The 16497-nt window shown below is 45.2% G+C and overlaps 1 protein-coding gene and 1 pseudogene across 1 annotated transcript; both read left to right on the top strand.

The window, feature by feature from the left end:
- LOC112320000 (cell adhesion molecule CEACAM21) lies at positions 1–6043 on the top strand. The gene is made up of 3 exons (XM_024577397.4): positions 1–348; positions 1236–1589; positions 5706–6043. The coding sequence occupies exons 1-3, from the start codon at positions 285–287 to the stop codon at positions 5984–5986; spliced, it is 699 nt and encodes a 232-aa protein (XP_024433165.2). The 5' UTR covers positions 1–284; the 3' UTR covers positions 5987–6043.
- A 263-nt stretch (positions 6044–6306) lies between these two features.
- On the top strand, positions 6307–14978 carry LOC112320001 (ER membrane protein complex subunit 2 pseudogene; annotated as a pseudogene).
- Positions 14979–16497: the final 1519 nt, after the last annotated feature.

The following is a 16497-nucleotide window of genomic DNA, read 5'->3' as shown; positions in this document are numbered from 1 at the left end:
TATTCAAAGGCCTCAGCAGTTCCCAGGAACCAAAATATCGAAGGACAGTAAACTGGTCAGAAGGCACAGGGGTGGCAAAAATGAGGTCAGGGAGTGGGAGGGTCCTGGGCACCGACTCCACCCCCAGCCCACATGACAAGATTGGTAACCTTGCCCTGGAATAAAGCTCAGCGCACAGGTAGGACACACAGCAGACTGCACCATTCTGCACAGAGGTGCCTGTGAGCCTTACAGAACCTGAAGCTTCTCTCAAAGAGGCAGCCACAGAGCAGACAACATTCACCATGGAGTCCCTGTCAGTCTCTTCCCACAGAGGACTTGTCCACTGGCAAGGGCTCCTGCTGGCTGGTAAGTAGGAGACAATTGTTTGGGGTAGACTAAGGGTCTGACACAGAGACTGGCTGGGGTCTGCTGAAGAGACCAGGGCTCTGAGAAAAGAGGGAAGGATTCTGATCGGATCTGGAGCTAAAGGACAAAAGGGAAGAGTAGGATGGAGAAGGGGGCCCAACAAGAGGAAATTCTCATAATCTGGGAGTGGGGAGAAGCAGGAAAACCTCAATTGCTGCTCACTTCCTGTTATTCACCATTGAGTATTGGATTAAGAAAACTGATAATAACAATAACGATTTATGTCAGTAAACACCAGAAAAAACACAACCAATGGTGCTAGACATTGTCTTTACCACCATCAGAAATGGTCAGATGTGCTGCAGCCTATACAGGGCCCCGGGAACACTTATTTATTTACCCACAGATATTTGCAGCCCTTGGCAGTCGCTAGAGGTACCATAAGATCAGACAAGCCCCTGCTCACATGGAGCTGTGGTCTAATGAAGAGAGAGAGACAAGGAAAGTCTGCATGGGATGTCAGGTGCCCACAAGTGCTATAAAGAAGAAGAGCAGGCAGAGGTCAGAAAGTGAAGACAGAGAAACTTTAGAGAAGGTGGTTGGCACAGACGTCTTTCAAAGACACTCCTGAGTGTCAGCAGGGGTCTGAGGGCAGTGAGTGGGTGAATGAGACAAACACCTAGAGAATAATATTTGAAAAAGGAAATATAACAGGTTCAGAGGTGCTGAAGTAATGGTGTCCATGCCGCTGACCTCGAGCATGGGAGACACACCCTCACACGCAGACCAAGGCTGAGAGTTGAAGAGACTTACTCAGGATCTGCAGCCTCATCTTTCCCTCCCATACATAGATCCCAATATTGATTAATTTTTTTCTTCTCTTCTAGTCTCACTATTACACCTCTGGTGCCTGCCCACCGCCGCACAATTTGCTATAGTATCAGCCAACGTTGCTGAAGGGAACGATGCGTTTCTACGTGTCCGCAACGCGCCTCCTGATGCCATAGGCTTCTTGTGGTACAAGGGGGAAGGAGCCAAACCCAGTCGTAGAATTGCATCTATTACAATAAGCATAAGACTGTTTGCAAAAGGGCCTTTATACACTGGACGAGAGGTAATATACAAAGAGGGATCCTTCCTATTAAAGCAGGTCACCATGGAGGACGCAGGCACCTACACCGTAGTGGCCCACCTTCGAAATTCAAAAAAGGAAATAGGATTCGGACAGCTTAATGTGTACCGTGAGTGATTCCTCTCTGCCCTCTGGGTGTCGGGTGGGGTGACTTCTCCTTCACACACACGACTGACAGCCCTGGACTTGGCCTCCAGCCCCCTCTGTTTCACGTCCCAGGCTGGGTTTGGGCCTTTAGGGAGGACACACCTCAGTTCCCTTCGCTAGTTCCAGCCCTGCAGACAGTCTCTGCAGACTGAAGACCAGTCTGATGAGAATAACTCGGCAAAGGAGACCAGCCTAAGTGCAGGCCCCTGAGCTCCTCCCTATGACCTTGAGAACAGCCCTGCAGGGTTCTGTCTAAGCCTGCTCTGAGGAGCCCCCTGCAATTGTTAGAGAGATCACCCCAGAACCCTGTCCAGGGATCTTGACTCCAGGGACCTTGGGGAGCCTGTGACAGGTTGGGTTTGGCCTCCTGAAAAAGGCTAACTGGGTAGTGGTTTAATGGGTACCCAAGTCACAAGGCTTCTGAGCTGGTCACCAGCCAGGGCTCAGGCCCAAGAGCCACATCTTGGCAGAAATGGAGTTCAGTCCATCGCCTGAGGCTGTGTGGAGAGCACAGTTAGACGGTGTCCTTAGATATTGGCCAACTGTCCTAGGGGACTTAGCAGAGTCAGGTTCAGATAAAGGTGCGCATCCCCAGAAAGAAACAGAAAAAAAAGATGCTTCTGGAAGCTCCTCATTCACCAGGGATCGGCCCAGGTGATTCTCTCTTAGAGTCGATCAATAACAGATGCCTCTTACTTGAGCTGCTCTCTATCCTAAGATTTAGGTCCTATACTGTGAATATTTTATGGTTAATACACTGACAACCTGGCAGCCAAATATTCATCCTCCTTCATGGAGAACAAGCTGAGAAACAAGAGGCACAGCCACTAAAGCAGAGTCCCACAGACCATGGGCATCTGATCAGGGTCCCCCGAGGTCTGTCTGCAGCCACAGCCTTGTCTTCTCCCCCCTCTTGGGGGCCTTAGGAGGTGCCTGTGGATCCCTAAACCAACCATGGCTTCAGATTCTTTTCTCTTAGCGTCCTGAGCTCATAGAAACATATTCTGGTCTGGGAAGTGAAAGACATGAAGAAATAACCTGCTTGAACTCTAGAGCCAAATTACCTGCATTAACGATCAGAGTCAGCACAGAGAACACCTGGGCCTCTAACTCAGGTGGCCCATCCACAGCTCCCTGCCCTGGACTTGAAATCATGTGTCTATTTCCTGCTGTGGTGGAGTCACTCCCACCAGATATACACGAGAGGACTTTGTCTTCCCATTTCCCACTGTACCCCGAAACCAGCTCAGGGACCGAAGTATAACACTCAGTTGCTTTTGATGAGTTAGGAAGAAATAAATGGTGATTTAATGAATGAATGAATGAATGATCCAAAATCTCTTCAGAACCTAAAACCTGGATGCAGAGTCCTTGAAACTCTGGCCACAGGGCACAAGCTCTCTGTCCCCACCACCCCCCCCAGGGACTGAGCCAAATGTCTCAAAGCCTTTTCTGCTCTCCAATGGAAAGTCTTTCTTGCATTTTGTCTTAAGCCTTGGGGTATTAGTAATAGTTTTCTCACATGTGGAAAAACTGTGTTTTTTCCAAATTTCCATCTCAGAGCCACCTAACACAAATGGCCCACGTGGGCCTGAAGTGCAGCAAGTCCATGCTCCCCACTTGCTGCCCGTCACCCACTTTGCACTTGTGCACATCCTCACCTGCCCTCAGCAGGGGGAGAACGATGTTAATGACCAAGGGCCGAGCACACAGCTTTGCTGCCACAGTCAGCTCCTGCCGGTCCACTTCTCCTGTTTTCTGAATTGTTTCTTAGATGCCTATCATTTAGTGACTCACTGGCTCATTTCAGTCACACACACCTGGGAAGACATGACTCACCTTTTGGCCCAGAGGCCTGAATAGTCAACTGATCACCGGCTTGCTCCTGGTCTCGTTGTGTTATTTCTGCACAAACCCCAGTCTCTGGGACGTCCTGGGAAGTGGTGCCTCATAGAAACACACCTCAGCTGGGTGATGGAGGGCTGTGCCGCTGGAAGGAAAGGCTTCTGGTCGACCAGGCGGTCAGCTGGTCAGTGAAGAACCAGGAGAGGTGCAGGGGTGTCTCTGATGCACAGTCTGTGTCTCTCCACAACCAAACACTGAGACCTAACTGTAACCTGAGTCTGTACTTTCCCCCAGACACACAGCTGGAGGCCGGCCATGCATTCTCTGAGCGCTCAGACCCCCATGCATTTGTCTTGTGACACGCAGACCCACCTTGTTCTTTTAAAGACTCAGCCTGGATGAGAGGTGAGAGGTCCCAGCTCTGGGTGAAGAATCTCTTAGAGGAATCAAAGGTACCACACAGGGCAACTTTCTTTTTCTTACCTGCAGAGCAAAGTTAACCCTGCCAAACATCACAAGCAACAACTTTGACTTCAAAAGTTTTGATTTGCAATTTTTTAATCATAGTGGTGTTGAGCATCTTTGCCTGTATTTATTGGCCATTTGTATATCTTTTTTCAGAAAAACGTCTATTCAAGTGTTTTGTCAATTTTTAAATCAGATTATATGTGTTTGTTGTTGTTAAGTTATAGGAGATTTTTACATATTCTGGATATTAACATTCCATCATATATATGATTTGCAAAATATTTTCTCCCATTCCATAGGTCACCTTTTACTCGCTTGATTTTGGTTTTTGATGAACAGAAGTTTTTCATTTTGACAAAAACCAAATTGTCTAATTTTTTTGCCTGTGTTCTAAGTGTCATATTCAAAACAACCATTGCCAGATCCAGTGTCATACTGCTTCTCTGTGTATTTTTTCAAAGTGTTTTTGAGCTTTAGGACTAACCTTTAGAATTTGATCCAATTTTGACTTATATTTTGTGTATAGGATGAGGCAATGGCCCACACATTGATTTGCGTGTGGATATTGCTGTTCAACACCGTTCATTAAAAAGAATGTTTTTTCTTCATCGAACCGTCCTGGCCTTTTCATTGATACCATTTGATCGAGTCCTTTGATGAATAGAAGTTTTCATGCCGGTGTCGCACTGTTTTGGTTACTTAGCCCTGCAGCGAGCGCTGAAATTAGACTGTTTGGCACATCCAATTTCATTCTTTTTAAAGATCATTTCAAACATTTGGGGTGCATTGAAATTTCTTACAAGTTCTAGGATGGATTTTTTTCTATTTCTGCAAAAAAAACAATTATCTGATTTTGACAGGGAATGTATCAAATATGTAGAGAGTTGGGGGTCTCCCAATCCATGAACATGGGTGTCTTCCCAAAGACGTGTTTCCAATTTCCTTTCTTTCAGAAATATTTGGCATTTTTCAATGTATATGGTTTCCGCCTTATTAATTAAGTTTATTTCTATGTATTCTAGACTTTCTGATTCTATTGTTAATGGAACTGGAGTTTTTTTCCTAATTTCATTTTGAAATTGTCCATTCTTGTTGCAAAAAAGGAAGTGATGCTGAGTGTTGATTTTGTTTCCTGCAACTGTGCCTTATCTATTAGCACTAACACTTTTCTTTGTGAATGGTTGTCACAGAATCTTTATAAGATTGTGTTGTCTTTTCAAAAAGAGAGCTTTTTCTTTTTCTCTGATTTGGATACAACTCATTTCATCTTCTTGCATAAATGTTCTGGTCACATCTTCCAGTACTGTGTCAAATAAGTGAGGGAAACAGCATAGGTGTCTTGTTCGTGGTCTTAGTAAAATTTTTGGAGTGTCTCCATGGCGTATTGTGCTAGCTGTGGGCTTTCATGTATGGCCTTTATTATAGTAAGTCGTTTTCTTCTATTCTTACACTTCTGTCTTTTGTTAAAACCACAGCCACTTTCTGCTAGAGATTTATTTCACCAATATATTCAATCAGCAGGCCAGGAAATAAAGTCTTGTTCAGACTGTTAAAACTTTTAGATGGAACTCCTCCAGGTCTAAGGTCAGATCTCTCCTTACACATTGTCACCTAAACTTAGACAATTGTCCTTCTGCAAATGTCAAGACCATACTCTGGTACGTTTACATAGCTCACTATGGGCTGTGAGTGGCTGAGATCTCTGAGGAAGCTGTGTGGCTCCATGTTTCCAGCCCACTCTCAGTCACATTCTCTTTCTCCACAGAGCCTGTGAGAAAGCCCATCCTCGTAGCCAGCAGCACCACAGTCACAGAGAATAAGGATGCCGTGGTCTTGACCTGCTACACAAATGCGGTTTCCACTGAGTGGCTATTCTATGGCGAGAAGGTGCGGCTCTCAGAGAGAAGGAAGCTGTCCCAGGACCACAGAAGCCTCACCATAGACCCCGTCAAGAGAGAGGATGCTGGGAATTACCAGTGCAAAGTCTCCAACCCCATCAGTTCTGCTGAGAGTTGGGGCCTTAAGCTGCATGTGCAGCATGACTGACCCTCCTCCCCTCCTCTTTGTTATCAAACGCTAAATAAAGTTTTTTGCATCATTATAGTTGATTTGTTCTGAAAGTAAATACTTCTTAAAAGATTTTCATTGAGTCAACCAATACTTAAAAATGTGAGCTGACATTGTGATTATTTCTGACTTGAGGTCACATTTCAGAGCAACCCCTACCTCGGTATCATCTTACATGTATCATGTCCTCAGTGGAGGTGACATTGTGTCCCTCCGAGGACAAGCAGTGGTCCTTGATAAGCAGTGGGAGCAGGTGATGAGCTCACAGAACCTGAGGACTGTCACTTCTGCATGCAAACATGAGGAGGCACCTGGTCACAGTGGTAGACAGTGGGAATGGACACGAGGACACCCGTGTGAGTAGCAGCACCGATCTTCGTCTTTTCCTTAGATATCTTTGAAAAGAATTCTAAAGTCTGCTGTATTGTTCTTTATATGTCAATGAAACTAATCGATTAGTTTAGTACATTTCTGTTCTTTCTGTTAAGAAGATATCATTGGAAGCTTTGGTAATAAAAACAGGACTTCAGCTCAAATGTCCTAGTTCAGACTGATGCCCATGGAATTAGAAATGACCTCCTACTTTATGGAGCTAAGTTGGACCTGTTTGGTCTTCTGGTCTCTCTTGGAGAAGAGGAATCACTAAAAGCTGGAGAGACTGCACATGCAGTGTGAGGGCGAAGCTTCCTAACCTCAAGAGGCTGTTAAAACTCCCATCTTAGGTTTCATTTAAAAAAAAAAAAAAAACTGCGTCAGAAAATACTATGTGAGGAATGTCAGCTCTTCTGCACTTAAGTAACTAATCAGATCAAGTCAGGAGACACCAGCCGTGTGGTAGGATCAAGAATGCACTTCTTCCTTGGGGGTCACCTTTAATCCAAGGGAAGGTGACTGTAGAAAGAAATGTAATGTCTTAGTGGAAAACTCCAGAAGCACAGCCTTCTGGGAGACCAGATCCTGGCTCTGTTCAGGGACTCTGTTATTTTGCACCTCTTTATAAATTGCTTAGAACATGTAGCTTTTCACAAATTGCAGTAACTGACGGACGTGCAAACTTTGTCTTGGCGGAAAGAGATGCAGTTGCATTTCCCTCCACTGCGCAGAAGGTAGTTTTGTTATGACCCAGAGGCCTTCATGTTCCCTCGGAGTCAGCAAACTTTAGACAGATTCTTCTGATTATAGGCCTCTGACCTCCATTTCTTAGAGCATTTTCTTCAAAAATATAATTGCAGTTTGTAATTGCAGGTTCTTTCTTTGCCCTTTTGAAACATACATAAATCTCCTTAAAAATCTTTTTGCCAGAGTTTTGATTCAGAAAGTATCTCTGTCACAAGGGCCTGGGCTGACTGATCCCTTAAACTTCAGTCCTGCAGGTGTCTCCGTGTCTCAGTCCCCGTGGCAGGTAGAAACCTAACCTGAGTGAGGACCTCTACAGCCATGAGGTAAGAAGGCCCCCTGTGAAGAATTTATGAAATGTCTTACTTTCCTTTTCTGTGCCACCAATTAGCAAACAGAGATGTCTATGGTTCTTTCTCTTGTTCTTAAAATCTCCACAACCTTTTCTTTCAGGGGCGCTGAGTTCTGGCTCACTACACTGTGGCACGGTCTTTAATAAAGTCTTTCTCGCCTCTTTAAATTTGTCTGATGCATCTTTCACTCTGACGTCACCTGCTTGTAATTACCTGATCCTGTCATCTTGCTCACAGTGTCCATCCTTACATTTCCAAATCTTCCCAAATGCTTTAGTCTGGCTGAAATTTTCCAGGTAAAGATTTCCAGTTGACCTGCCTTCCTTCTGAATTGGTGTCCATAGCAAAAGATGACCTGCCTGCCCAGATTTTTCTGGAGACCAGGTTGACTCAAAGTGTCTTTTGTCTTAGAATCTGACAGAAAGGGCAGGTGTGCACCTCTGCACCTCTGCAGCGGCCTCCCCATCAACCGTGTCCTCACTGTACATACATTTCCACTCGCCTTCAGAGAACAAGATTACAGAGGTTTGAAAACTGTTCTGTCATGAACCCCAGAAAGTCTAGTAAACATGCAGGTCCCTGTGACATCAGCCCCCGCAGGCCTGCACTGGGAGACCCTGTGTTGTGTCTCCTGTGACCTGGAACTCGGGGCACAAATCAGTGTCCTTATTCTTTGATTTCTCTGTTGTGTTTACAAAGTCCACAGCTCTACCTTTAGTGTCTGCAATCAGAACTTGGGAATTGGGGGATAAATCTCTTTTCTGGTTTACTTTTTAATCCTACTTGTGTCCTCTGAGGCATTTGACTGAATCCTCTGGTCAGAGGTGGATTGTGGGTAAGCAGAGTTTTGCATATGGGGTGGGGGCAAAAAAAATAGGATCAGCTCAGAATCCTGTTGGGAAAGTATGAAGCTGCCCTAAATTTTCTGGTTCCACCCTAGAATGACCATGGATTGGAAAAAAATACTTTGACCCTACTGGGAGGTGCAACTTATAATACGACCACCAGAGGGCAGGGCCAATACAAAGTAACCAGGTGAAAAAGTAAGGGGTGGGAGGAGTTAGGGCTTTTTCTGCTCTATTTGTGTCATGACAAGTGTCTAATGAGCAGAACTACTTCGCCCTCACCTCTGCAGCTCACAGAGGGAAGGTCCTTTATCTCTGTTGTACTTCAGAGATTCAAATTCAAACAAATCTCTGTTAGTTGGCTCAAATATGAATAGCATTAAACAGACACAAGAAAGTCTACACTAAATATTGGGCTTTAGAAAAATACTGAAAAGACAAGATGGGAAGTGCGTGAATGTGTGCTGGTGACGCGACAAAAGCAGTCACGTCCTCATCTTTCAGGGGGAAAATCTTGTGTCGCATAATAGTAAAAAGTTAGTACGGCGCCTCAAAAATATGCTGGAAAGAAGACTTGGCCTCCATCTGGGGAGGCCGTCATAGTTTGCGGCAGATGTCATAAGCGTGGCCCAGACAGGAAGCCAGGACCTTCCTGGGATCACTTTGAACAGCACGGACAGGGACTCAGGGATTATCACAGCGACATCATGTTGTCACAAAGACAAGACAGGACATTTAGCAGGTGGGAGCTGGGAGCTGGCTTTGCTCACAGAGTGAACATCCAACACAAAACAGTAATTTTATGTTTCAGACGAAGTGAGAGTCAAGATCTACTCAAGGCTGTAGGTGCTCACATCAAAAACATACGCCCTCTCTGGGCCTTACAGACCGATTGAGAAAACCCAAATTTCTTGGCTCTTGTTTTGAATGACGCAAGATGGGCACTGACATGTACACTGTGTTGTGTTTTTTTTAATATCAGAAGCATAAAATTAACAAAACTATAATCCTCCGTTTATGAACCAGACCATAAATGGTCTGTCTCTTTTACAGAAATGTATTACTTATTTAAATGAATTTGATGTATTTGGAAGTAGACTCAAGTTGCAATTCCAGAATGATCATGAAGGGCAGGCATGGAGAATGGCCTTGCTAAAGAAGCTGCTGCGACTTCCTGAATGAAAACACTAGACAGTGGACACGCTGCACTGGTCTCAGGCCACAGTCCCTCTGCAGCCTCTGTAGCCACAGTCTAGGACCCGCCAGCTCCCCTGCCCTGAGTGCTGCGGGAGGCACAGCCCACACCTCATAAAAACACTTCTCTCTCTCAGAGCTCACACGCTGAAATTGTCGTCAGAGATTTGGGGAATTGCTGTGTTCAGCTTCTCTGTCTTTTGTGTGTTTTCCGAATGGTTTGGAAGAGAATGAGTTGAGTGAATTAGGGAGCCTCTCCTAGACATCACTGGGGCACCTATAATGTTTCAGGTGCAACCAAGAATTTTGTTCTTTTCACCTGTCAACATGATTCTCGCAGAATCTGCCCCTTCGCAGTCAAGGTCAACTTCATCTTTCCAGGTGCTCAGGTTGAAAATATTGCCATTATCCTTGATGCCTATATAGCTCTCACAGTAACCTCTCATCCATCAGCACACCTGGAGTCGGTATACCAGGTATAGGTAGGAACCAAACACTCGGGTCCGAGCTACCATCACTGCTGTGTGCGGTTATTGTATAGCCTCCTACTGGTCTTCTGCTGCCTCTTTGACCCAACGGATATAAATCTCCCCCAGAAAAAGACCTGTGAATCTTTAAAAGTAACATTTTTTAAAGCCCAATCAGGTCATTCTTTTTCTTCTTAAAGCCTTCCTGTCATCCATATCTCAATCACACCAAAATCTAAAGTCTTCAACACAGTTCAAAAAATTTCACATTAGCGATGTTCGAAGTGCTGGTCTGCACAAGTCAGGAAGTTTCCACCAGAAGGTCGGGACACTCAGTGCTGTGGGTGAAGGAGTCCTGCAATGAAGAACGCGTCAGCTGGAGAAGAAAAAGGACCTGTAGTGGTGTGATTGGCATCCTTTCTGTCTCAGGCTATTCAGCTCCTTACAGATCGCTCTTTGACAGCACTGTTCTAAAAACCCTGGTTCTTGTCTACACTTCTCGTGTCACCCCTTCTTTTCATCCCATCCCTCTGGTCACAGTGGCGGTTTGACCCTTGGACATGACAAGCACCACTCTGCACCAGGGCCATTGATGGCATCGGCCATTCCCTCTCCCTGAACTAATCCTTCTCCAGAGACCTCCATACCTCTTCCTCTCTTTCCTAGTCCCGCTAAAACGTCACGTGGTCACAGAGGTGTTCCCCGACTATCTTACATAAGAAAGGAACCCCCAACCCACCCACTCCTTATCTACTTCACCCCACTTCATTACTCTTTAGAGGGCTTCTCATCATTTGAAGTACTGCTTGTTTATTTCTGGATTGCCTCTCTCTCTTCGCTAGAATATCAGCTCCATGGAAACAGGGACTGTCAGTTCACTTCTGTGTCCCTTAGAACTATACGCCTGTTAAGAATATTTGTTTATAAAATGTAACCAGAGACATTGAAATAAAGAACAAACTGACAGTAACCACAGGGGAGGGGGGAGGGGGATTATGTAGGAAAGAAGGGGAGGGGTCGTCAAGGAACATGTATAAAGGACCCCTGGACAAAGACAATGGGGGTGGGGGAAGGATTGAGGGTAGGAGGTGGAGGTGGACTGGGAGGGGGGAGCGGTGGGGGGAAATGGAGACAACTGTACTTGAACAGCAATAAAAAAAAGAATGTGTGTTTATTGTTCAAAAAAGGGAATTAATTAATTCAGCTGTGAATAAGTGCATGCTGGGAAGTGAGTGGAGTCCCTTCAGTTTCACTGTCTGTATAATGTGAGTCATTTCAGCCCTGCCCATGTGCAGTGATCAGGTAAGGATGGGCCTCCTTCCTGATACCCATTGCTATGAAACAAAGACCTCAAACCTAAAATTGCTTCATGTCTGACGTGATGAGGGACCTGAGAAAGACAAACTCCTACCATGATAACAAACAATTGATTTTTGCACGAGGTAGTGAAGACCCCAGATCTTAGGTGAAGTTTCCCGTGGTCCTTTCGGAAGGTCCGCCCTCCTGACTTCTCGTGCCTTTCCACAGCCCCTCCCTGGAGTGACCCCGGGGGTCTGCACTGTTCTCACTCCGCGTGTCAGAGAGTAAGCAGACCTGTGCTTGACTTGTCACTTCCCAAGGGGCAGGACTCAGTGGGATGGCTCTGTCGCCCCCTGTACTTACCCACAGACACCACATGGATCAGTGTCCCTTCTTTTTACTGAACGCCATGGCTCTGAGACACGTCCAAGCGCGCATGTGCGATCTTATTGGGCCGTTGCCATCGCTGTCAGATTTTTACACTTCCTCGGGAAAGAGCATATTTATTGAAGGCAACACCGCTGACTGTGTATGGGGCATGATATGAACATTTTGAAAGGCAGTATTTAAAAGAATATTACACTTTTCAAAGGGCCATGTCTTCACAGTCAACAAGGATGTGATAATTTCTTTGTAAATACTAGCTCATCCTTGTTATAACTAGGTGTTGCTTTTTTAAATAGACATAATTATTATATTGTTTGAAAACACATAATCTTATTTTATTAGATGACTCTATTAATTTTAAAGGGTAGAAGTGCCATTTATTATAAATGAGTCATTATATTTTGTAAACATTTTGTTTCTATTAAGGATAAGGCAGTTATGTTAAAAGCCAAGATGACTGTGAAATGCAACCATAAGTGTTACTTTATAAGCTACTTTTTTTAGGCAGCACGAGAAAGTCCAGGCCGTGTGCACATAAACTGATGAAACATAACCCAGCTAACACCCGGGTGACCCCCCCAAGTCAGGAACCGGCTCATTGTCAGCATTCAGAAGCCCCTCAGTGTACCGTCCTGGCCAGAAACTCTTCCCTGGAACCCAGAAGTGACAATGGGCTAAAGTTATGGCCATTTTTTAATTTATTGACTTCAGTTTTCCCAACAGCACTAAAGCTAAACATTGGGATTGAGATGTCGTTTTCTCAGCTTCCCAACAGTGCACATCAGATTCCAAGTGCCAACTCACCTCGAACCTTCTACTCTATTCAGTTGTAAGTGTGGATCCCACTGCAGGAAGGGGGGGGGGGTCATTTTTATGCTCTTCCTAACTTTATTTTTATTTTGGTAAAATACACGTGAATAAAATTCGCCATTGTAACCACCTTTAATTTCACATTTTGTTTACATTAAGTACATTAGCAATAGTGTGTATCCACAAGCACTATCTATTTTCAATGTGATTTTGTCTTTTAGACTTTTCAGGACCATCTTCTCGTGCAGATATTTTGCTCGATTTGTAAGCAGTAATGAAACCACAATCATCGCTACTGGTTTCCAACACATCACCTAAAAATTAATATTGTTTTTAAACTGTTCCTCACCCACCGGTTGTACAGAACAGAGCCCTCACCCTGGCTGGGTGGCTCGGTTGGCTGGAGCATCATCCCATACCTGGAATGGTTGCGGGTCCTATCTCCAGTGGGGGCACATCCCTAGGTTGTAGGTTCAGTCCCTAACCGGGATGCATACAAGAGGGAACTGATTGATGTTTCTCTCACATCGACGTTTCTCTTTCTCTCTCTCTCTCCCTTCCTTCTAAAATCCATTTTTAAAAATTCTTGTTTTAAGATTAAATAAATACATAAATAATCTGGAGTCCTCCTGCCCACTGCAAATACAGGCAGGCTTCCGATTAACAATTAGGCACATGATTTAAGAAGAGCCTTGACTTTTTTATTTGAAAATGTCATTAGGCTGTTAGGGGGCATCTTTCTCTCATCCATGAGACATAAGGCCATGATATCCATTAAGAACTTCCATGCCTTTGTATCTGGATGTGAAATAATTGAGTGGTTAGGAACCAAAATGTGAGTGAGTCTTCTTGTCTAAATTCCGGTAATGACTTTGCCCCTGGAGGGTCAGCCACGAAGAAGTCAAGAGATGCGTCTGTCCTGCCTGCAGGGCTGCCCGCTCCTGGCCAATGAGCACATGCCACGTCACCCAGCCCCTGAACCACTGCATCACCGCCCTCCAGCCAGACTGTCCAGCGTGAGAGCCAGCAGCAGTGAGGGACAAGGGGCACCCTCCACAGTGTGTGAGCAGCACAAAGATGTGAAAATAAGGAGACAACATTTTACCCGACCGAGTTAACAGTTGCGGGGGGGGGGGGGGGGGGGGGTATGGCATTTGGAAAAGATTTTACACTTGAATTCTGAACATTTCAAAGTACTTTTTATACTTCGCAGGCTGAATAATGGCCACCAAAGAGATCCAATGTCTCATCCTGGAACCTGTGAATGTGTTTTACATGAAGCAGAGACTTTGCAGATGTGGTAAGGTCAAGTCTCTTGAGATCAGGAGAATGTCCTAGGCTATAGTGAATGGAAGCGCTGTGTTTTCACAAGACACAGGCAGAGGCCAGAGCGAGAAGAGACGCAAGGACTGCATGCAGCCGGAGGAGCAAGGGCTACGGGATGCTCTCCCCCATGCCAGACAACAGGACGGCCTCCGAAGCTGGAGTCAAACAGAAGCTTCTCCTCTCGGCCTCCAGAAGGCGCACAACCGGCAGACACCTTGACTGCCGCCCAGCGAGGGCTGGCGGGCCTTTGTTGAACAAACTACAGATTCCAATAACACATCAAAATGTGTACATTCCTCAGTGTTTTCACAGCGAGACATAAGCTGATCTTACAAATTTTCTTTATTCAGCAGGCACACAACAGTATTTTTATTGTAAAGAAATGAAAAAAAAAAAGGAGAAAAAAACCCTCATGAAATAGCAAGTTGTGGAAGTCGGAGAGGAATTACGTACTGAACATGCTGCTAGGCTTGGAGATGTGTTTGGATCCTGTATGAACAGGTGAGGGTTATAGGCCGAGGCTATGGTTGGGATGACGTGGCGTTGTTTGGTCTGCAGGAGCTGAGAACACAGTTCTCCGGCAGTCCCAGAGCCGAGTGACCAACTGCCGTGAGATTTGAAGCCGCGGCAAGATTCGTGGTGCCGCAGAGCTGTATGGTCAAATCGTACACGAAGGTCCCACCAACACTGGTGCAAAAACGCTTAACATGGCCATTTGAAAGGCTCAGGGGAAATAGGTGGAGACCATTCATGAACTGAATAAGGGTCTGGGAAACTTCGTTGGAGACCAAGAAGCCTGGCCTGAGCTTGCAGGGCTTTACATCAATGAACGTGACTACACGAAAGCAGCCTTTTGTTTGCAGGAGCTTGTGATGACTTATCCACACGACCACTTACACTGTCAGCACTGCGCTGTGGTTACAGATGCCCAAGGTAAACCCGAAGACCTTGGGATTTCAACAAAGTGTTTTGCCCAGGCATTGAAACTGAACAACAGAAATAAAAGAGCTTTGTCTGGACTTTGCATATGCACAGTCACGCTGCTTCTAATTCAAAAGCAAGTGCACAGACAGAAAAGCACAACATAAAATATGCTAACTGGTCAGCTCCTCGGATAAGTGAAGCTTACCCGTTTGCAGGCCGAAGTAAGTAGGAAAGCAGACACTCTCTTTAGACAGTTGGAGACATGTGGGAACCTCTGCAACGTCACATTCACAACCGCACAATTCAGCCTCCTGGCCTGCGACTTTTTTACTAAATGCCCAGCGCTTTTTATGTGTCGATTTTCTGTTTAGGCCGTTGTAAAGATGTTGTTCATATAAGAGTAGAATTGCCCTTCGTTGCTAAGCAGAAAGATGGGGAAAGTCCATGAAAAAACATTTAAGAAAAGCCATGTTGATTGTACAGCATTCCCTTCAGATCACACACACGTAACTGCGTTTATATTTGTACTACATTTTTTAGAGAGCTGGGGAGGGAGGGAAAACAAGAGGGAGAGCCACATGGATGTGAGAGAGAAATATTGATTGGTTGCCTCTCACACACGCCCCGACCAGGAACTGAACCTGCAGCCTAGGCACGTGCCCGGACCAGGCATCGAGCCCGTGACACGTCGCTTTGCAGGATGATGCCCAACCACCTGAGCCACACCAGTCAGGGTGACGTATAACTGCTTTTAAACTATAATCAGATGTGGAACAAACCTCGTCAAATAAATTATAATGACATATTTAAAAATATAAATAAATAACATTTTAACCATGAGACAGGTACAAAAAGGCAAAAACCATTCATTTATTACAGTTGAAATAAGTCCGCTTCATTAACTCAGATGGCTAAGCTTTTTAGTGATTTTAGAGAACACTTTTAAAATTTGTGTTTGCCTGAGGTAAAAAATGCTTAAGGAGACAGGAGGGGGTGTGCTGCTTAGGCAAGCGAGCCCTTGAGCAAGTCTTAATAGAAAGCTTCCTTTTCCCATTTTTCTTTTGGTTTGTTTAGGGTTAGACAATACAGGCTGTGTTTATATCCCTGTTATCTTTGGGAAGGCCCTGAATATGCTGAGAAGGCCTTACAGATTCCATTAGAAATGGGAAATCGATCACCCCGCTCCCGTCCCACGGAGGAGGAACTGCTGGCTCTTCCTTGGCTCACTTGTCATGTTGACCCGGGTCACCGATTGTATCAGAGCCACTGACGTGCTCAAACTGTGGTTTTCTCCACCTGTCACTGCTAGTTGAGCACTTGGCCTACTAATAATTCAATTTTTGTAACAGACCTGTTTTTAAAAGGCCACTTCTTTTTTTGCCACATCACATCACTCCATAGATTTTCCAAATTTTATTTTGTTCCCCAAACCCTGGCCTGTAACTGTACCAGCAGAGGCAACACACTGCAGGTCAGAGAACTCACACTCTGTGTTCAGGCAGATGTGCTCAAATGCGTCATCGAGGCCCCGCTCTGTGACATCACACACGCAGGAAACACTGCCCAGTCCTCCTGAACTGACCTGTCTCTCAGGGCTCTGTAGCTGAGGGGGCCTCTGTGCAAAAGACTCAGCCTGACACTTGGTGCTAAACAGGTGCCAAACTAAGATCGGTTTCCCTTTTATCCCCTTAAGCTGAAGCTTTATTTTCTTAAAATTGTTTTGAGTTACATTTGACATTCAATGTTACACTAGTTTTACGTGTACAGTG

Source organism: Desmodus rotundus, chromosome 12 (assembly GCF_022682495.2).
Source record: "Desmodus rotundus isolate HL8 chromosome 12, HLdesRot8A.1, whole genome shotgun sequence".
Taxonomy (NCBI): domain Eukaryota; kingdom Metazoa; phylum Chordata; class Mammalia; order Chiroptera; family Phyllostomidae; genus Desmodus; species Desmodus rotundus.
This window is presented reverse-complemented; position numbering and strand designations above follow the sequence as displayed.